Source organism: Piliocolobus tephrosceles, chromosome 3, assembly GCF_002776525.5.
Source record: "Piliocolobus tephrosceles isolate RC106 chromosome 3, ASM277652v3, whole genome shotgun sequence".
Taxonomy (NCBI): Eukaryota; Metazoa; Chordata; class Mammalia; order Primates; family Cercopithecidae; genus Piliocolobus; species Piliocolobus tephrosceles.
The window spans coordinates 177,014,497-177,036,053 of NC_045436.1; the positions used below are offsets into that span (position 1 = coordinate 177,014,497).

Here is a 21,557-nt window from a genome sequence, read left to right on the forward strand (position 1 = left end):
TATGTGCTATGAAAAGTCATAATTTGTATATCATTTGTGGTGGACTCAGCAGCAAGGGACAAAAAAACCTGCCTCATGGTGGCTTAAACAAAGAGGGGTTTATTTTTCCCACATAACAAGAAATCTGAAGGCAGGAGGCTCCATGATAGCAGATTCAGCGTCTCTGAGACTTTCTTGGCCTCATGGTCACAAGGGGCTGCTGTTGTTCCAGACGTTACATCTGTGTTCAAGGTAGGAAGGACAGGAAGAAAGCTGGAGAAGAGAAAAAGGTGAGACCGTCTGTAGTTACTCTCTTTTATGCAGAAAGCAAGACTTTCCCTAGAAACCTCTAGCAAACTAATATGACCTTGGTTAGAACTGTGGCTGTTGCTGGCTGTAAGTGCGTATAGAATGGATCACATTGCTTTCTTGAAGTAAATGGTCCTACTGTAAAGGATAAAAGGGGAGGTTGCATATTAAGTAGTAAAAAGCTTCATCTCCAAAGATAGTCTTCTTTCAGTGAATTATTTGAACAATAGTAGCCAGCTTGATCATCTCTTTAGTAATCATATTTAATTCTGTTTTTCTTACCCTCCACCCACCCCAAATTGGTCATTTCCCAGAATCTTGTCCCTGTAGGCATAACCAGAGTCTTTTAATGTCACACTGTAGTGGTTTATTCATTCAACAGTTTTTGCTGTGTGCTACTCAAGCTGGGGGATGGTAGAGGTGAGCACCACAGAGAACTAGCCGAGTGTCTGCCTCAGGTCCCATTGATGGGGTAGAGTCAGACCCACAGCTGCCCAGCAAGCAAGATGAGAAGAGGGTAGCCCAGGCTTACTATGAAAGGATCCTTGAGACTTTGCACCCCATAGTCCTGGGTTTCCGGCACAGCTCTAGCCTCTCTGTTCTGTACTCGTCTGTCGGCCTGGAGCTTGGGTTGCCTGAGCTGCTAACCAGCGATTAGAGTCCTGACCATAAAGGATGCTGTGAAGACACCAAGCAAGGACTTTCTTGAAGATTCCAGTAAAATCCACCAGGCGCGGTGGCTCAAGCCTGTAATCCCAGCACTTTGGGAGGCCAAGACGGGCGGATCATGAGGTCAGGAGATCGAGACCATCCTGGCTAATATGGTGAAACTCTGTCTCTACTAAAAAATACAAAAAAAAAAAAAACTAGCCGGGCGAGGTGGCGGGCGCCTGTAGTCCCAGCTACTCGGGAGGCTGAGGCAGGAGAATAGTGTAAACCCGGGAGGCGGAGCTTGCAGTGAGCCGAGATCCAGCCACTGCACCACAGCCTGGGTGACAGAGCAAGACTCCGTTTCAAAAAAAAAAAAAAGAAATCGTTCTCAACTCGGGCTGTATTTCAGCCTTCGCTGGGGCACATCTAAAAAAATACAAAATCCCAGGGCCTCCCAGAGCTTTGGGTGTGCTGCAAAATCAACATCGTCAGCGCCCCGAATATACTGTAAAGTCAGGACTGTGACCACCGCGTGCAGGTGCGTTGCAGGTTCTCAGTACGCTCCAGCCACCTTCTCCACTGACTCAGGATCCATTTCCAAATTTCTGATGCTCAGTGTGCTTGGCATGCCTTTCCTACAGCAAATCAGCTGAAATCCATCCCATTAAGTTGTAATTAATAATGATGACATCAGTTCCTAATTGAATTAGACTAATGAGGAATGTTAATTGGGTGCTTGCCTTTCAGTAGCAGCTTGGGTGGCTTTGGCCAAATTACTTGTTCTCACCTCATTAACTGATTTCCTGTAGAAGAGGGCTCTGAGCAGCCCTACCAAGGACCCTAAACTTGGGCGAGGTGCCACTTGAGACGTAGCTCTTCTGTTTTGAAGTTGAAGGGTTCCCAGGACCTGGATAGAGTCTGCCGTTGGTGACAAGTGTTCAGCCTCCTTCTAGAGCACCTGTTTTGAGCTCTGAGGCCAAAATGCAACATCAGTTTCAGCAGATCCCTCAATCACATGGTTGTCGTGGGATTTTGGGCAGGGAGGTATGGAAGCCTCTCTTCCTACACTGTAAATATGGAGTCACTGAGGACCGCTGACCTGCTCTGGACCATGTGGGACGTAATAGACCAGTGTGTATGAAATTCAGCTGCTTTGAGACTTGGAGGTCAGGGCCAGGGAAGCATTGAGGTCAGTCAGTGGCAGGCAAGAAGTGAGGCAGGAGAAGGCTTGCAGGGAGGGTATTCCAGGCAGAGTAAGTGAAATATGCTAATGCAGAAAGGTGACACTTTCACACATGTGAGCCCCTGAACAGGAACTGAGTTGACATGGCCTCTGTCTTCAGGGTGCTTGGAGTCTGACTGCCAGATCATAACAGGGGTTTATAATACAGTATGTCAAGCCTTACAGTAGAAACAGGACTTATGGCAGCTCGGTGGGAAAAGCAGCACATACAGCTTCGAGGATTAAAGGGAAGGTTCCGGAAGATGTAACGTCTGGACAGAGATGGAGCTAGCCAGATTGGGAAGGCCAGATTGGGTGGCAGTAGGTCAGGGAAGGTGGTAACAAGGGCAGGAGAGGTTGGTACTAGAGAAAATCTACAAAGAAATTCTAAAGAGTTTGAGATAGAGTGAAGAGTGTGTGTGTGTGTGTGTGTGTGTGTGAGAGAGAGAGAGAGAGAGAGATGTTGGAGGGGACAAGGTCTTTGAATGCCAAGACCTCGACCTCGAACATTTTCTGAAGGCAAAAGAAGGCCCTTGCAGGCTTTAAGTCTTTGATTTTTCAGACGTTCTCACCAGGCAAAAGGACATCTACAGAGACCAGAGCAGAGGTGGGGTGGCCAGTTAGGAAGCTATCAGTGAATTCTCCCTATTTCTGAAATTCCAAACATTAAACCTTAAAATACCAGAAATCACTCTAGTTACAGGGAACCCATGGAGAGAGGACACTTTGCCAGAGGCTCAGGGTTTGGGTCCAGGCATCAGTCCGCCCCTTACTCCACCAGCCTGTGTTTTCTGCTTCTTCACATGGGCCACGTGCTGTGGCTGGCTCTTGCCGCTCTGTCCCATGGAGACCTGACTGTGGACCTGGGAGGGGTGGCTTTGTAGACCCATTTCACAGTGGAGGAGACTGAGGACCACAGAGTGTTTGGCCAGGTTATTTAGCCTCTGGTGGGTGGCAGTGGTGGACACTTATAGATTGTGATAGCTTCCTAAACCAGGTGGCTTAAAACAATGGAAATTTATTACCTTACAGTTTTGAAGGCCAGAAGTCTTGAATCCAGCTGTGGGCAGGGTAGTTTCCTTCTAGAGACTCTGAAGGTGGGTCTGTCCCATGCTGTCACCCAGCTTCTGGTGCTGCTGGCCAGCCTCGGCATTCCTTGGCTTGTAGATTTATCACTCCAGCCTCTGCATCCGTCCTCACGTAGCCTTCACCCTGGATGTGTCTCCTCCTCTTCCCTTATAAGGACGCTTGTCATTTAATTTGGGCCCATCCTAATCCAGGATGATCTCATCCTGAGATCCTTAACTATTACATCTGCAAAGACCCTTATCCAAATAAGGGCACTGTCTTGGTCTGCCTGGGCTGCTGTCACACATGCCATAGACTGGGTGTCTTAAAGAACAGAGATTTATTTCTCCCGTTTCTAGAGGCTGCAAGTCCCAAATTAAGGCAGCAGCACGGTCAGATTCTGGAGTGAGCCCTTTTCCAGGCTGCAGACTGCAGGCTGCTAGCTTCACACCGTATTAGCACAGGGTGAGCAGCAGGAGCTCTGATGAGCAGAATGAGGCTCAGAGATAGTGGGCGACTTGCCTGTGGTCACACAGCAAAGAGCTGGAATTTAAGCCCTGCTCAGAGTAGCCCCTGAGCTCAAACTCTCTGTGACTCTGACTTCCAGGAAGACCCTTGTCTCCACTCAGTGCATTAGATATAACTTGGCTCTTTTTTTTTTTTAAGCCTTTATCTCCTGGTCAGGTTAATTCAGTTGTTGTTACCAACCCTTCTTGGTCAGTGAAGAAGCAAGTCCAGAGGGGCCAGGATTTGTGCACAGCCCCACTCATAGTCTGCAAGAGGGCTAGGCTCAGTGCCCAGCTCTCCTGACCCCTGGTCTAGCCCTCTTTACTCTATGTTCCTGAGAAACGGAATGCTTCTGAGGTGCCCTAGAGAGCATGTGGTCTTAGCCCTCAATTTACCGAGGAGGTCGCCAAGGTCCAGATGATTGATGGATCCCAGCCGCACTCAGGGCTCTACATCAAGCTGGCCAAGACCCCGATCCTTGGTCTCTCTTATTTGCAAATCAGAACTTCCAGGCTGCATCCAATATCCTGTACCAACCGCCTGCTTTTGCTTAAATTGAAAAGTCAAACCTCCAAGCTCTATTGAAATCATTAGTTCTTCTTTGAAAGGCAGTTTTAATTTTGGAGAATCTCTTCCAGTTCCTAAAATGTCTCTGAGCTGGGATGAGAGCCATCCCTTGAAACCCAGGAGCGCCATGGATGTCTTTATCTGAAGGGACGCAGCCCCGGGGGCGCTGCGCAGACTCTCATCCCAGTCTAAGCTTTTCACAGTGATGCAGCCAGCTGACAGTCAGGTCCCAGCCCTGCAGAGGCAGTGCCCGCCGTCTCTTCAGAGAAGGCAAATGAGAAGTGAGAGAGATGACAAATTCTAATTAGTGGGATTATCCTCCCACGACATGTCTGGCTTCAGACGTGGGTCTCAGGGCCTGGTGCCCGGGCCTTCAGAAGTCTTTGCTTGGATTCCCACAAAGCCAGGACCCCTGAGGTACGTTTGCACATCATACCTTTGCCTCCTTGCATTTTATATTCTCACCTTCACTACTGGAAATGGGTGTTCCGTGGGCCTTCGACCTCATGCCGCAAATTTTACTCTGGAAAGAACATCTTTTTGGAGATTTCATGAAACATGCTATTTAATTGAGATGCAGTTGACATTTTATCATCCCTCAGTGCCGCCTGGCACTCCCACTTCCCGGTCCTGTTTAGTTTCACCCCAGTGGTGCCGGGTGGGTTTTGCTGACTCAGTTCAGACATATGCTGAGACTGAGGCCAAGAGAGGCGGCAAGAACCAAAGCCGGAGTCGGAATTCAGGCTTCTGCCATCGTACTGTATCTGCCTCGAATAGATTTGCAACGTGTCAGAGCTGAATGGGGTCCAGTTTTCAACAGAAGAGCGGCTGTGATGCCAGAAGAAAACCCTGAGCTCCTTCACTGGGTCCTCAGCCCGACGGTGTTATTGCTGGCGTGTCCCGTTTCTCAGGGAGGCCGCGCTGTGGTTGAAAAGTGAGAGCTGGGGAAGCAGAGAGCCCAGGTTGGAGTTGAGCCTTCAGAAAGCACTAAAACCTTTCTAGGCCTCACTTTCCTTTCTCTGTAAAGCAGGGATAGTAATAGTCATTGTCCTTGATGGAACGGTGTCCCACTCCCTCCAAATTCAAGTCCTCTTGGAACCTCAGAATGTGGCCTTATTTGGAAATGGCATCATTGTAAGTCTAATTAGTTAAGATGAATTCATACTAGATTAGGGTAGGCGCTAAGTCTTCACTGACTGGTGTCCTTATAAGAAGATGAATGACGCAGAGACATAGGGGAGGATGCCATGTGACAATGGAGGCTAGGACGGAAGTGCTGCAGCTGTAAGCCAAGGGTTGCTGGAGCACCAGTCGTTGCAGCTGTAAGCACCAGGGGTTGCTGGAGCTGCTCCACTCTGGAAGAGGCAGGGGAGGATCCCCGCAGGAGCCTTCAGAGGGGGCAGGGCCCTGCCGACACCTGGTTTTGGACTTCAGCCCTCAGAACTATGAGCCAATACATTTCTGTTATTTAAGCCCCCCAGTTGGAGGTACTGTTATAGCAACCTGAGGAACCGACACAATCCCTCCTCGAGGTGTTGGAAAGATTAACTCATACGATCCTTGCTAACTGTCCAGGGAACCAATACAGTCCTTCCTTAGGATGTTGGGAAGACTAGCTCATACAATCCTTGTTAACTGTCCATGCCACGTGGTGCATGTCAGCCCTGCTGAGTTTTCCTGCCGTGCTTGCTGTGTCTCCTCGGCTCCATGCCCTCCTTTACAGGGTTCCCTTTCCTTCGAAGCTTCTTCCTTCACCCTTACCGTCTTCCTATCCTTTAGAGCTTGCCCCCCGGTTTTGATCCTGCAGAGAGCCTTCTCTGACAGCTCCCATCCTCCCACCCTGCCCCCAACTGCCCCCAGGTAAGGCAGTCACTCGAAAGTCCAGGCCGTATGGATTTGAACCCCCACCCTGCCACTTGGTGGTTTGTTAAACTCTGGACAAGTTAATTAGTACACTTGAGGCTACAGCTTCCTCATGCTTTATCCATAAGGTTCTCATAGGGATTCAGTGAGATGATTAAGGAGATAATTTGCTCAGTGTCTGGCCTGCAGTAGAGTGTTCAATGCAGGACCGCTGCCATCATAGCTGTTCACAGCTTCTCCTGTGCTCCCCCAGAACCCATGTGCCTGAGTTTGGGTTTCTCCAGAATCGGGCTCCAAGGCAAGGATTTGAGGACAGGGCATGGGAGAGGCAAAGAGAACACAGGGAAGGATAGGAAGGGAGACAGCCAGGAAAGGGTGTGCTGTCAAGCCTGTTACCCCACTGCGGTGCTGGGCAAACTTACATACTCTAGGAGCCAGTGTAAAACACCGGCCTCAGCCTCATCCCAGGTGACGGGCAAGGGAGAGGGGGTACTGATACTCCAGTTTCTAACAGTCGTGGATCGAGTGTTGCTCTGAGAACATTAATTCCCTGGCTTGGGTGGTCTGCTGCATGGGCAGCAAAGTGGGCCCTACTGGCAAAAGAGAGTCCTCAGGGAGAGAAATGCAGGACTGGTAGATGGAAGTCAGGCAGGTGGGTGCAGAAGTAGGAAAGGTGAGGAGATTTCAGGTGGGCACAGACAGAGTCTGCAACACTTGTGCATGCCACACATCTCAGGGTTATAGTCACTTCTGGTGCTTTTTGCTTTTATCTGTTTTCCTCATGGGCTGTGAGCCCCTTGAGGGCAGGCCTGCTTCTCCCGTCTTCTGTGTTTGCATCTCCTCTTTCAGCCCTTAGTACCTGGCCAGTGCTCATGTAAATGTTTAATAAACCGATGAATCTGGTCCAACTCCTCCATTTTGCAGACGCAGAGAGGTTGTGGCTCACTTAGCAGAGCTGCTCCACCAGCAGATTTTAAGAACAGGGACGTGAATCCAGAAGCAAAAATGCAGTGCGTGGTGGCTTTTCTCCTTTGTCTTCCTTTTCCATTGTTGGCCTGAATGTTCTGCCTTTTGGCTCTTGCTCAGGTATGCATCGTGCAGAAGCGAGACACTAAGAAAATGTATGCAATGAAGTACATGAACAAGCAGAAGTGCATCGAGAGGGATGAGGTTCGGAATGTCTTCCGGGAGCTGCAGATCATGCAAGGGCTGGAGCACCCCTTCCTGGTCAATCTATGGTGAGTGGGGCTCCATCCAGGGCTCCTATGGGGAGCCAAATGCAAATTTGAAGGACTCTTCTGCATTGTAAAGAGAAAGGGATGAAATGTTCTGGGTTCGGTTATTCTTAACTATTTTGTAGAATACGTTTTCTGATGAAGTCTATAGGCATATGTTTCATTTTCATTTTAATTCTGTCCTCTTATCTGATGAATCAGAGTGGAAAATAAGTGGAGAAAGGTTTTGTGTATTTGAGAAGATATATGGAACGTTGTAAGAGAATGCCAAAGATAGGCTACTAAAGGGAGTGGGGAGCTCAGTGTTTCAGAAAGTCACGGCCGTAGAGCTGATGGCAGGAAGGGCCCCTGGGAACCAGTATTCTACTTCCGTACAGGTGGCTGCCCATCACGGAAGTACCAAATTCAGAATTCTCAATCCAGCCCCCAAAACCTGCCATGACCCATGTTTCAGAACTCTCACTCCAACCCATCCTTGGCTATTATCTTCACTTTAAATTTGCATCCTAGAAACACATCCTGTTGGTGGTTCCCTGCCTCTGTGCTTTCGCGTGTGAAATCTCTTCCTAAAACACTCACGTCCCCATCTCCAGTGTCCCCTAACCAACACTTGTGCATTCCTGGCACCCAGCTTAGGAAACCCTTAGGTCAAGAGCCCTTGAAGACCCACAGGCCAGCTGAGTGCCCCTCATGACCTCAGTCTTGTCCTGTGTTTGACCTAACACCATCTTTATCACAGTGGACCCAGATTATTGGGTTACTTCTCTGTGCTCACACAGAAATTGCTTGTTTCTGGGAGTCTAACACAGTATCTGACGCATTGGAGGGACTTAGCAAGTGTTTCCTAAGCTGGATTGTGTTGAAGGGGAGAGGGAGAACAGGCTGCTTTAGGAAACGAATTCTGACCGTTTCATTCAGCGGCTCTGTTGACCCACTGACCTTAAGAGCTGGGACGGCCACCCCGGAGGGGTAAGTCTAGCTTTACACATACTTTACCACCACTGATTTCGGTTGCTCTGCACACTTAGAAGCACTTTGAACATTGAATGATAGCAGGACAAAGAGAAACACAGTTTGTCCCATTTGAGAAAATTAAGGTGTGCGTGCCAGATGCCACAGACGTGGGCATTGCCATGGAGAAAATCCAAACCAAATCTTGTCTGCCGGAGTCTCAGTATCCACTGAGAGTTCCTTGTGTCTCTGCACAGTGATCTAAACACTTTGATTGTTTGGGATAAATAAACCCCTTCATGTTTTGAATGCTGTGCAAGGGAATTTTCTAAAGTGAATCTTTAATCCAAACAGCAACATATGTTCCTGGCAAAATATAGAGAATAAAATACATAAGAAAACAATTATTACCCAGAATCTCTTCAGGCTCAGATTAAATTTTCATGTGTAATTATTTTTATACTCCTTTTCTTGTATTTTTTTTCATATAAATGACATATAACTATATGTGTTATTGATATATAAACATTCAGATGAATTTTGTATTCTGTTTTTTTCTGAATTAATATCTGGCAGGAGCACTATCTCCTTATTACTGCAAACTTTTTGTAAATCATTTTTAATGGCTACATAATATTCCACTAAGGAAAAGCACAATAAACCATCTAATCAAACCTTCATTCTGTCACGTAGGTTACTTGGGCTGTTTCTAATTATTTTGCCAATGTAAATACTTCTGAGATGAATATCTCTGAACCTGAAGTTTTTCAGGTGGGACTCCTTTAGGTGGACTAAGATCAGATGCCTAGTGGAGCTTATATGATATGTGTTAAAGGAGAGGAATGTGTTGGAGCAGCCTTTTCTTAGGCACCATTTTTTTTTTTTTTTTTTTTTGAGATGAAGTTTCACTCTTGTCACCCAGGCTGGAGTGCAATGGTGCAATCTCAGCTCACTGCAATCTCTGCCTCCAAGGTTTAAGTGATTCTCCTGCCTCAGACTCCAAAGTAGCTGGGATTACAAGCTCCCGCCACCACACCTGGCTAATTTTTATATTCTTAGTAGAAACAGGATTTCACCACATTGGCCAGGCTGGTCTCGAACTCCTGACCTCAGGTGATCTGCCAACCTCAGTCTCCCAAAGTACTGGGATTACAGGCATAAGCCACTGCGCCCAACCTTGGGCACCATTTCTTGATCCTCTGTTCATGGTCTAGTGACAGATGCCCTTTGGTTACATGACAGGGCTGGGTATATAAGAAAATTATCTGCAAATGTCAGCCTTTAGTGGCTTTGTATTTTATTTCCATCATAAGCAAGAAAGGGGTGAGCCTACTGCTTGACTTTGGAGTCACCCCTCAGACTCTCTGGGCCTCAGCTTCCTCACTTGTCGTAATGACGTAATAATGCCTTATTTACCGCTAGGACTGTTTTGAGAATTAACTGAAAAGAAGACATGAAAGTATATTTTCTGTAAGTAAAACTATTTGTTCACTGTAAGAGGTTATATATGTGTGTATGTGTATTACTTCACTCTCCTACTACTATAAAGAACTGCCCAAACTGGATAATTTATAAAGGAAAGTTTAATTGACTCACAGTTTCACATGACTGGGGAGGCTTCGGGAAACTTACAGTCAGGGCAGAAGGCAAAGGAGAAGCAGGCACCTTCTTCACAGGGCAGCAGGATGGAGTGAGTGCCAGTGGGGAAAATGCCAGATGCTTATAAAACCATCAGGTCTTATGAGAGCTCACTCACTCACTATGACGAGAACAGCATGGGGGAAGTTGCCCCATGATTCAAATACATCCCACTGGGTTCCTCCCATGATGCATGGGGGTTGTGGGGATTATAATTCAAGATGAGATTTGGGTGGGGACACAGCCAAACCATATCAACCATATCAGATAAATAGGTGTATCCATCACTTATTTATATAGTATCCACCTATTATCGTATATACGTGCCTATATGTATGATGCATAGATGATAGATAAATACATAGATGATGGACCAACGATAGATGGATATATTAGATAGATGATAGATAAATGATAGGCTAGATTAACAGATGATAGATGATTAATAAATGAATAGATGATAGCTAAATAGACAGATGATTGATAGGTAGATTGATAGACGATGGCCCTTCAAGCTACAAGTTAAAAGGAGAAAAGTCACCAGATCATTGGTCAGTACTCAGGACTTTGCACACTACAGGGGTCAGGATTTATTGTTATGAAGGAGAAAAACTTAAACTTGCTTAAGCACAAAAGGGAACTGGCTTTCATAACTAAAACGTTTAGACTGAGAGCTGATGTTGGTCTTGTTCTGCCTTCTTTTGCTTTCCCCTGTGTTAGCTTTGTTTTCAGAGCCAGGAGTTATACTGAGTCCTGGCAAGTCCCATTTCTCCTGCCAGCTGAACAGCTGCAGCAGAGGCTGAGGCTTGTGGGCAGTGACAGACCTGGCTTGGGTCACACGCCCATTCCTGACACAGCGGAGGACGGTGCAGAAGGTTTATCCCATTGAGTCTCATGGACAGGCAGTGAGGGAAGGGGCTCTCCAGAGAGAAATTCACAGCTGTTTCCAGAAGAAAACAAGTAGAGTCTGTGCGGCTCCAGGACTGGTGCCTGCTACCAACATGCGCGTGTCCTTATCCAGGAGACTCCCTGTCAGCCCTGCTCATTTCTCAGAGACAGAAAGCAGGGCCCCAAGCAGTTCACTATCTTGCCTGAACCATGTGATTTGCAATTCAGACTCAGACAGACCCACCATGCCCCAATGCTTCCAGTTCTTACAGGTAGCTGACCACTAATATCTCCGGGGCACTTGATATGTGTCTTCCTGAACTTCTTCAATTCTCCCCACAGTTCTTTTCATTTCCTACTATTATCCCACTATTTTTGGTCCCATTTTACAGATGGGGCAACTGAATCATGCCACTAGTAAGTGGAGGAGGTGGGACATGAAGCCAGGCTGTCTGGTTTCATGGCCCACTCTGGTCACCTCCCTACCACAGCTGCTGTGATGGGGCCCTGGCCCCTCCTTGCTTGGCACCGCACCCTACCTCTTCCCTAGTGGATCTCTTCCAGCTGTGCTAGTCTTTGGTGGCCTCTCACCCCTACCGGAAGAGGACACAGTGTGGAATTGCCTGTCGGGGTCATAAGGACACCACCACTTTATATTAATGATACATCAGCTTTTCATCACTTTATATGGAGGGTGAATTATTGCAGCCTTGGAAATCCTGACTGTACACCTTCTCATTATTCTTTTTTGCTGACATGCTCTGTAACTGGCAGAGGCAAAGGCCTACATTGATTAATTTCCATAGCAGTTTTGCCTCTAAAGAATGAATGATTTGTGCTCCTAAGCCTGTGATGACCCAAGTGGAGTTGTCAAGTGCAATATTTTCACTTGTTCTAATGCAAAGCTGTTTTACTCTCTTGGGTTTAAGACAATGAAGGCAAAGGAGAGAGGAAAAGAAAAGCCATGCCCCAGAGAGTGAGGGTGGCCCAGTAGTGGGAGCCCTGGTGGAATGGGTGTGGCAGAGGAGGAAAGTTGAGGGAAGAAAAGCAGTGTGAGTGTTTCAACACTTTGGCTCTAAGGTCTGACCTCCCAGATTCTCATCCTAGCTCTGCCTCTTGATGGCTATGATGCTGCTATGGACCCAATTGTGTCCCCCTGCCTCAAATTCATATGTTGAAACCCTAGCCCCCAGTATCACTGTATCTGGAGACAGGGTCTTTAAGAGGTAATTACAGCTAAATGAAGTCATAACAGTGAGGCATTAATCTGATAGGACTGTGGTCTTATATAAAGGAGAGAGAAAGATGGATAGTGAGAGAGAGACATACACACACACAGAGAGAGATCTCATTAAGGATGCAATAAGAAAGTTGCCCCTGCTGGCACCCTGAGCTCAGATATCCAGCTTTTAGAACTGTGAGAAATAAATTTCTGTTGCTGGAGGCCCCCAATCTATGGCTTTTTGTATGGTAACCTAAGGTGACTAATAAAGGTCTCCACTGTTACTGCCATTACAGGCATATGTCGGAAATATTGCAGGTTCAGTATCAGACCACAATGAAGCAAATGTCACAATAAAGAAAGTCACACAATTTTTTGGTTTTCAGTGCACATAAAAGTTGTTTATACTGTAGTCAATTAAGTGTGCAATAGGATTATGTCTAAAAAACAATGTACATGCCATAATTTAAAAATACTTTATTGCTAAAAATGCTAATGATTATCTGAGTCTTCAACAAGTTTTAATCTTTTTGCTGGTGGAGTGTCTCGTCTTGATGTTGATGGCTGCTGACTGATCAGAGCGGTGATTGCTGTGGCAACTTCCTAAATTAAGACAACAATGAAGTGTGCCACGATGATTAACTCTTCCTTTGACGGAAGATTTCTTTGTAGCATGAGATGCTATTTGATGGCATTTTACCTATGGTAGAACTTCTTTAAAAAATAGAGTCAATCGTTTAAAATCCTTTAAAACTCTGCTGCTGATTTCTCAACGAAGTTTATGTGATATTCTAAATCCTTTGAATTGGTTCAGAAATATTCATGGCATCTTCATATGGAGTAGGTTCCATCTTCAGAAACTTTCTTTGTTCATTCATAAGAATCAGCTCCTCACCTATTCAAGTTTGGTCATGAGACTGCAACAGTTCAGTGATATCTTCCAGCTCTACTTCTAATTCTGGTTCTCTTGCTACTTCCACCACATCTGCAGTAACTCCCTCCACTGAAGTCTTGAACCTCTCAAAGGTCACCCATGAAGGTTGGAATCAGTTTCTTCTAAACTCCTGTTAATGGTGATATTTTGACCTCCCATGAATCACAGATGTTCTTATGGCATCTAGAATGGCAAATTCTTTCCAGAAGATTTGCAGTTTACTTTGCCCAGATCCATCAGCAGAATCATGATCACTGGCAGCTGTAGACTTACAAAATATCCTTTTTTTTTTTTGAGACGGAGTCTTGCCCTGTCACTCAGGCTGGAGTGCAGTGGCATGATCTCGGTTCACTGCAACCTCTGCCTCCCGGGTTCAAGTTATTCTCCTGCCTCAGCCTCCTGAGTAACTGGGACTACAGGTGGCCACCACCATGCCCAGCTATTTGTATTTTTAGTAGAGATGGGGTTTCACCACGTTGGCCAGGCTGGTCTTGAACTTCTGACCTTAGGTAATTTGCCTGCCTCGACCTCTCAAAGTGCTAGGATTACAGATGTCAGCCACCACGCCCAGCCCCAAAATGTGCTTTTTAAATAATAAGATGTGAAGGTCAAGGTTACTCCTTGATCCACGGACTGCAGGTTAGATGTTATGTTGGCAGGCATGGAAACAACATTCATGTCCTTGTACATCTCCATTAGAGTTCTTGAGTGACCAGGTGTATTGTCAAGAAGCAGTAATATTTTGAAAGGAATCTTGCTTTTTGAGCAGTGGTATTGTTTTCTCAATAGTGAGCTTAAAATATTTAGAAAACCATTCTGTAATCAGATGTGCTGTCTTCTAGGCTTTGTTGTTCCATTTATAGAACACAAGCAGAATACATTTAGCAAAATTCTTAAGGGCCCTGGGATTTTTGGAATGGTAAGTGAGCATTGGCTTCAACTTAAAGTCACCAACTGCGTTAGCCCCTAGCAAGAGTCAGCCTGTTTTTTGAAGTTTTAAAACCAGGCATTGGCCGGGCATGGTGGCTCATGCCTGTAATCCCAGCACATTGGGAACCTGAGGCGGGCAGATCACCTGTGGTCAGGAGTTCAAGACCAGCCTGACCAGCATGGAGAAACCCTGTCTCTACTAAAAATACAAAATTAGCCGGGCATGGTGGTGCGTGCCTGTAATCCCAGCTACTGGAGAGGCTGAGGCAGGAGAATCGCTTGAACTCAGGAAGCAGAGGTTGTGGTGAGCTGAGATCGCGCCATTACACTCCAGCCTGGGCAACAAGAGCAAAACTCCGTCTCAAAAAAAAATAAATAAATAAATTAAAAAATAAAATAAAACCAGCCATTGACTTCTTTATAGATGTAAAAGTCCTACATGGCATCTACCGCCAATACTTTTATGAAGTGAGCTGGGGGGTGGCCAGTAATTGGAGCATTCAGAACACATACAACATTTATTAAGTTCGCCTTCTTATATAAGGTTGTTTTGTTTAATTGAAAAAGCTGTTGTTTGGTGTAGCCATCTTTGTCAATGACCTTAGCAAGATATTCTAGGTAACTTGGGGCAGCTTCTCCATCAGTACTTCCTGCTTCACTTTGCATTTTTATGTACCGGAAACAGCCTTTTTCCTCTTTAAACCTCCTGAACCAACCTCTGCTGCCTTTCAGCTTTTCTTCTGCAGCTTCCTCTCCTCTCTCAGCCTTCATAAAATTGAAGAGAGTTAGAAACTTGCTCTGGATTAGGCTTTTGGCTTAAGGGGATGTTGTGGCGAGTTTGGTTTTCTATGCAGACCACTCCAACTTTCTCCATATCAGCAATAAGACTGTTTCTCTTCTTTATCATTGGTGTGTTCACTGGAGTAGCACTTTTAACTTCTTTCAGTAACTTTTTCTCTGCATTCCAAACTTGGCTAACTGCTCAGCAAAAGAGTCCCAGCTTTTAGCCTATCTTGGCTTTTGACATGCCTTCCTCACTAAGCTTAATCATTTCTAGCTTTTGATTTAAATTGAGAGACGGGAATCTTCCTTTCATTTGACCACTCAGAGGCCATTGTAGTGTTATTACTTGGCCTAATTGCAGTATTGTGTCTCCAGGAATAGGGAGACCCAAGGGGCGGGAGAGAGAGAGGGGAACGACCAGTGATGGAGCATTCAGAACGTGCACAATATTTATTGATTACATTTACCTTTTTATATGGGTGCAGCTCACGATGCCCCAAAACAATCGCAGTAGTAATATCAAAGATCATTGATCACTTTGGGAGGCTGAGGCGGGCGGATCACTTGAGGTCAGGAGTTCCAGAACAGTCTGGCCAACATGGTGAAACCCCGTATCTACCAAAAATACAAAAATTAGCTGGGCATGGTGGCGCACGCCTGTAATCCCAGCTACTCTCGGGAGGCTGAGGCAAGAGAATTGCTTGAACCCGGGAGGCGGAGGTTACCGTGAGCCAAGATTGCAGCACCGCACTCCAGCCTGGCGACGAAAACAAAGATCACTGCCACAACAAATATCATGATAATGAAAAAGGTCGAAATATTCCAGGAATTATCAAAATGTGACAGAGACACAGAGTGAGCATGTGCTGTTGGAAAACATGGCACCGATGGACGTGCTTGATGCAGGGTTGCCACGCACCTCCGCTTTGTAAAATACGCAGTATCTGCTAAGTGCTGTCAAGAGAAGCACAGGAAAGAGGTGTGCCTGTATTGGCACTTGTCCGTTGAGGCTGGCTTCTGGCTAGTTGAGTACCTGAAGTGAGGTTGCTCCACGTTTCCGTGTGACTGTGTGTTCTCTCCTCCTCCTCCTCCAGTGTCAGACGTGAGGACACGGACTTTTGGAAAATGTGTCTTGCGTTTTTAGCATTAGACTGTTATCCTGATTGAATGTTAATGGGTCAGTAGTTCATTCATATGTTCGGAACATATTTTGAAATTCCATTGACTGAATTTACTAGACTCACTGTTAATCTGTTTTGTTTAAAATTGGAGGGGGGAGGCTTCTGTCCCTGTCTACTGCCTAAATAGCTGAGAGAATGAATGAACATTCTCAGGATGAGAATAGATGTCAGAACTTAGTTTAAATGGTTCTCAGGGCAATGTAGATTTCTAGAATCATCTTTGAGTAGCGATGGACGGAGTCCATACACGGATATTTACATGCCAGTCTAAGCCAAGAAACAATCACTTAAATCAAAGGCTACATTTTAAGTGTTGAGAGCTTTGATTAAAATAAAACTATGTTAAGTATTCGAAGGCAGAGCCGATCTGGCTGAAGCATTGGAGGGCAGGGAAAGGGACTTGGGGGAGGACAGAGACTGGAAGGCCCCAGGGAAACCTTTGACAAAGCTTCTCAGTCTTACAATTTCTTGATGCTGAGCAGTGTCATTTCCACGGAATCAATTGTCCCTAGCCTGCACTGTTGTTAATAGGCTCCTAACTAGTATTTCAGTGCCCAGCCAGTTACCCATCACCCATGTGCTTTTCACAGGACAGATCGTGTCAAAGCGTAAGTCTGTGCCTACCATGTCTCTGCATAAAATACCACAATGGCTCCCGAAGCCCTCAGAATAAATGTCTTTCTCTGACCTAGCTTGTAACACTATGTCCAGTCTCATCCCCTGACACCCACCCCTACTACCATCTTGGGCCATTTTTGTTCTCATCCATACTAACTGGTTTTGGTGATCTGTAATACATCCTGCTGTTCTCATCTCTCCAGGCCTCTGCACAGGCTTGCCTTCTGCCTGGAACACCGTCTCCTCTTCGTTCACTGTAAGGACTCCTGCTCATTCTCCACAGGAATTCGTTCATTAAGTCGATATTCACTGGGCTCTTACTGGGTACCAGGCACTCTTCTAATTTCTAAGGTGCAGTGGTGAAGACAGTCAGTATGGCTCCTGTCCTCTTGGAGTTCATAGTCCAGGCCTCACCTCCTCCATCAGCCCTCCTCGGGACACCAGCCCCAGACAGTGGTGCTTTCTCCCAGATCCTGTTAGGGCACAAAGGCAGCTCTGTCATGGTTATCTGCTGGGGGATGTGTTTCCTCCATGAGCAGTGGGCTGCTTGAGGAAGGGGACCATGCCTTATTCATCTCTGTCTCCCCAGCAACTGACGTTTAGCAGATTAATTCATGCAGTGCTGTTAAGGGCCCCTGACATGCCAAATGCTGTGCTAGACCCTGGTGGCGGAACTATGAGGAAGACAGTTCCTCCCTGTCTTACAGGTGAGAGAAGACAGATGCTAACCAGCAGTCACTTGTCTTGCTTGCTCTCTTCCCTCCATACTGGCTGGTTATCGTGCTTTGGTGTCCTGGGGTAACTTAAAAACTATAGAGATTTCAAACACCCACCATGCCCTGGAGAGTTAAGTGATATCCTGGTCCATCCCTGACACACAGAGATGGAGAATGTCCCTGGGATTTTCCCAGTTCCAATTAGTGACATCTTCGTCAGTCTCCAGTGCCTCCTGGACACGCCCATCACCATGGTAACATCCATAAATAGAGGGGTAAGAGGTGATGCTCTCCTGTGTAGAGTCCCTCTCTCATTCTTGACTGTTCTAGCATTTGTAGCACCATGGAAACTTCATCTTATGCTTTAAAAATACCAGATGTGTAATGTTTTCTTTGTAAGTGACATGAGTTTGTTACTCTTCAGGGGGCAGGATTGGAGGCTGTGAGTGTGGGTCACAGGATCCACCTGGCTGCACTCTGACACTCGGGCCTGTGCTGAGCTGTTTAGAGGGCTGTATGAGGAGCCAGAGGACACGCATGGCAAAAACAGGAATTGGGGAAATCACAGCTGGGCTTGGGCGATTGGCTCTGGTGTGTCAGGCAGTTCCTGCAGGTGAGTGAGGGAATCTGTCCAGTGGTCAGAGAAGTCATGGGGTTTACCCAGGGTCGTGTGGAAGAGCCAGGACTCTTCCAGACCTGTGTACTGTGTGTGGGGTACTCCGCTTCTCCCTCACCACAACACAGCACCTTCTTGTCCCCATTTTCCTGACTGCTCTTCAGGCTTTCCCGAGGGTCTTCTGAACCAGAGCTCTCTTGGTTCATGGGGAATTATTAAATTTATCCCACACCTATTTGGTAATAGTAGTACCAGTACCATTTATCCATCACCTACAGTGCATAGCTCTTTTCATATTTTATCTTGATTAATCCTCAGAACCATCATGCAAGGTGGATGTTACTATCTCCAGTTTACAGCTGGAAAAGCTGAAGACTAGTGGATTAAGTTATTTGTGCAAAATATATAGCCAACAAGAGTCAGTACTGGGATTAAAAACAATGGTGTGCTGGTAAATGCTTAACAACCAGCTCTCCAGGATGGAGTGTCTTGGGGCAGGGAGGCGGAGGAGGTGGTGGGGACAAGCCCTGTTTGGCAATTTCCATGGTGTAAATAGTTTTTCATAATGGTTGATTTCAAACTAACAACGTGGTGTCAGACAGGCTGCAACATTTCGGAAGATTTAGCATTTGATTATGATGAGCTAGTATAAGTCGGCTCCAGCACAACCTTGCCAGACTCAGATCTAACACCAAAGCCTATGCTCTTTCTAAAGCCAACTTCTGAGAGTTAGGCCCAAAGCTAAGCCTCAAAAATAAAAAGATGAGTAAGTGTAAGTGATGGATCCTACTCTGAGGGAGAGGAAGGAAGCATGGTGATTATATACTCAACAATGTAGTAGACGTGGAAAATGGCCTTTCCTCTTCCTAGATGTGAAAGCCTCAGTTTCCTCATGTAGGACACACCTACAGCTCCCTCCCTTTCATGCTTTGTGAGCTTCAAACTAAATGAGACCCCGTGGATGGAAGCCCTGTGGAAAAGATGATTTGCTGGAGCAGTGTACATTATTATTCTTCCTTCTGAGAAAATCCAAAGTGTGAATAATACCCTATAATTTTGCTGGAGAGTTCATGTGCATGAAATTGCTAGTGAGAGGTGGTGACTGTGCAGACAGAGGCCACGGTGCTCGATGACCGAGCAATTTTATGTGAAGTTCACATCCCAAAGAACGGCAGAAATAGCATTCGAATGGAATACATTTTAATGGGAAGTATTCGCCTGCTGTAGTGAACTTAATTAAATTGGAAACAGTGGCGCCCTTGATCCTCAAGTGTTTGAAAGTCACATGGCAGCTCCCCACAGTTTCCCTGACGTCAGGCACACATGTCCCTTCTCTGACCCGCCCCCCACCCCTGCCAGGTTATTGCACTCACTGTTCTATCTGGCTGGGTGATTTTGTCTGGAAATCTGCAAGGCATACCCCTTCACTTCCTTCAGATCTCTGTCTGCTGTCACCTTATATTTCAGGTCTTTCTCAGACCTCTCAACTAAAATTGTAAGCTGCTCCCCACCTTGGCTGTCCCTAACTCACTTCCTTTGTGGCTACACTTTCACCTGGGAACACATTATGCATTTTACTTATCTTGTTTATTTTCTATGCCCCTTTCTCCTCCAGCACACAACTAAAGAAAGATGTCTCTCCATGAGGATGATAACTGCCATCTTTTTGTTTTTTTCCAAAAAGACTTTATTTAAGAAAAACAGGTGTAACATGGATACAAGGCAGGGAACATCACACACCAGGGTCTGTCGGTGAGGGGGACTGGGGTGGGATAGCATTAGGAGAAATACTAATGTAAATGACGAGCTGACGAGTGCAGCAAACCAACATGGCCCATGTATACCTATGTAACAAGCCTGCACATGGTGCACATATACCCTAGAACTTAAAGTATAATAACAAAAAAAAAAAAAGAAAAAGAAAAACAGATGTAAAAGTTCACAGCAAAATTAAGAGGAAATTTCCTATGCACCTGCTGCCCCCACCCATGCAGCACCTTCCCCACCACAGTGGTATAATTTTTACCTTTGATGAACCTATGGTGGTACATCATTATCACCCAGGATCCATGGTATATACATTAGAGTCCACCCTTGGTGTTATACATTCTGTAGGTTTGGACAAATGTATAATGACATGTATTCACCACCGTAGTGACATACGGAGCAATGTCACTGCCCTGAAACCCTCTGTGATCCGCTGATTCATCCCTCGCGCCACTCCACCCTGGCAACCATTGATCTTTTCACTGTTTTCAGAGTTGTGCCTTGTCCAGAATGTCACCCAGTTGATATCATACAGTGTGTAGACTTTCCAGATTGGCTTCTTTCACTTAGTAATATGCAATTTAGTTTCCTCTATGTCTTTTCATGGCTTGATCACTCATTTCTTTTTAGTGCCAAGTAATATTCCCTTATCTATACATACTGCAATTTATTTACCCAGTAACCTACCGAAGGACATCTTAGTTGCTTTCATGTTTTGGCAATTGTGAATAAAGCTGCTCTAAAGGTCTGTGTGCAAGTTTTTCTGCAGACGTACATTTTCAACTCCTTTGGATAAATACTAAGGAAAGTGATTGCTGGATTGTGTAGTAAGTGCAGGCTTAGTTTTTGTAAGACATTGCCAATCTGTTTTTCCAAAATGGCTGTACCATTTTGGATGCCCACCAGCGAGGAAACAGAGTTCCTGTTGCTCTCTCCACGTCCTCACCAGCACTTGGAGTTGTCAGTGTTCTGGATTTTGTTCATTCTAATAGGTGTGTAGTGGTATTCCGTTGTTTTAATTTGCATGTTGTCTACATTTTTACCACTCTATTCCCAGCATTCAGAACCATGGCTGGCATCTAGTAGTTGCTCAGTAAGTAGTTGTTGAATGAACTAGTTGAAAGAACAAATGTCCTTGTCTTCCCCACAAGTCATATGTGGAGAGCTGTACATGACCAGCTCACTTGGTTCCTCACTCACACGGACCCACACTGAACTGGAAACCAGAATCAGAATGGAACACTTTAGTCCTCTAAACCCAACAGAAATGCTTTTGCTAGCCTGTACACTGAAAAACTGGGATTTCAATCTCCATACCTCTGATTCAGAGTAAGTTTGTGAAGGGAAGGAAGGGAAGTAACCTTGTATATGTTGGTGGGTAATGGCGACAGTTTTCATAGCTAACATGTATTAAGCACTTACGGGGTACCTGGCACTCTGTCAACATCTCACAGGCATCGTCTCATTCATTCTTCACCAGACCCCTGTTAGGCTGGAACTTTGCTTCTCCATTTTGCAGAGGAGACAATTGAGGCAGAGGGAGGTTAGAAAACCTGTGAAGGAGTGGGCCACGTGCTTGACTAGTGCGATCAGAGCGCCCTGTGCCAGGATGCCACACTGCATTTGGTGTCATGGGTTCATTCCACATGTTAAGCACCTACTGTGTACCGGGCACTGTCCTAAGTACTGGTGACATAGGCAGAGCAAAAGAGTCATGGCTCACCCTGAAGAGTGCCCGCTTTCTCATTCTGGACAGGGAGATCGGCAAAACTCAAACCATTATAAACAGAGCTGGAATTCAGAATTCCAGCCGGTGCGAATAAGGATGCTCACAGGAAGCTCTGAGACTGTGGAGTAAGACGAACCTTGTCATCTTTTGCAGACATCAGGGGCGGCTCCCGGAAGAAGTAGC

At 45.9% G+C, this 21,557-nt stretch overlaps 1 protein-coding gene across 3 annotated transcripts in view; it reads left to right on the forward strand.

The window, feature by feature from the left end:
* The window catches only part of STK32B (serine/threonine kinase 32B), a 423,693-nt gene that overhangs the window by 118,592 nt on the left and 283,544 nt on the right, over positions 1-21,557 (forward strand). For all 3 annotated transcript variants that reach the window (XM_023206694.3, XM_023206695.3, XM_023206696.2), the window contains exon 3: positions 7,253-7,404. In XM_023206694.3, the coding sequence (XP_023062462.1) occupies positions 7,253-7,404 (152 nt within the window). The remainder of the gene's footprint in view (positions 1-7,252; positions 7,405-21,557) is intronic.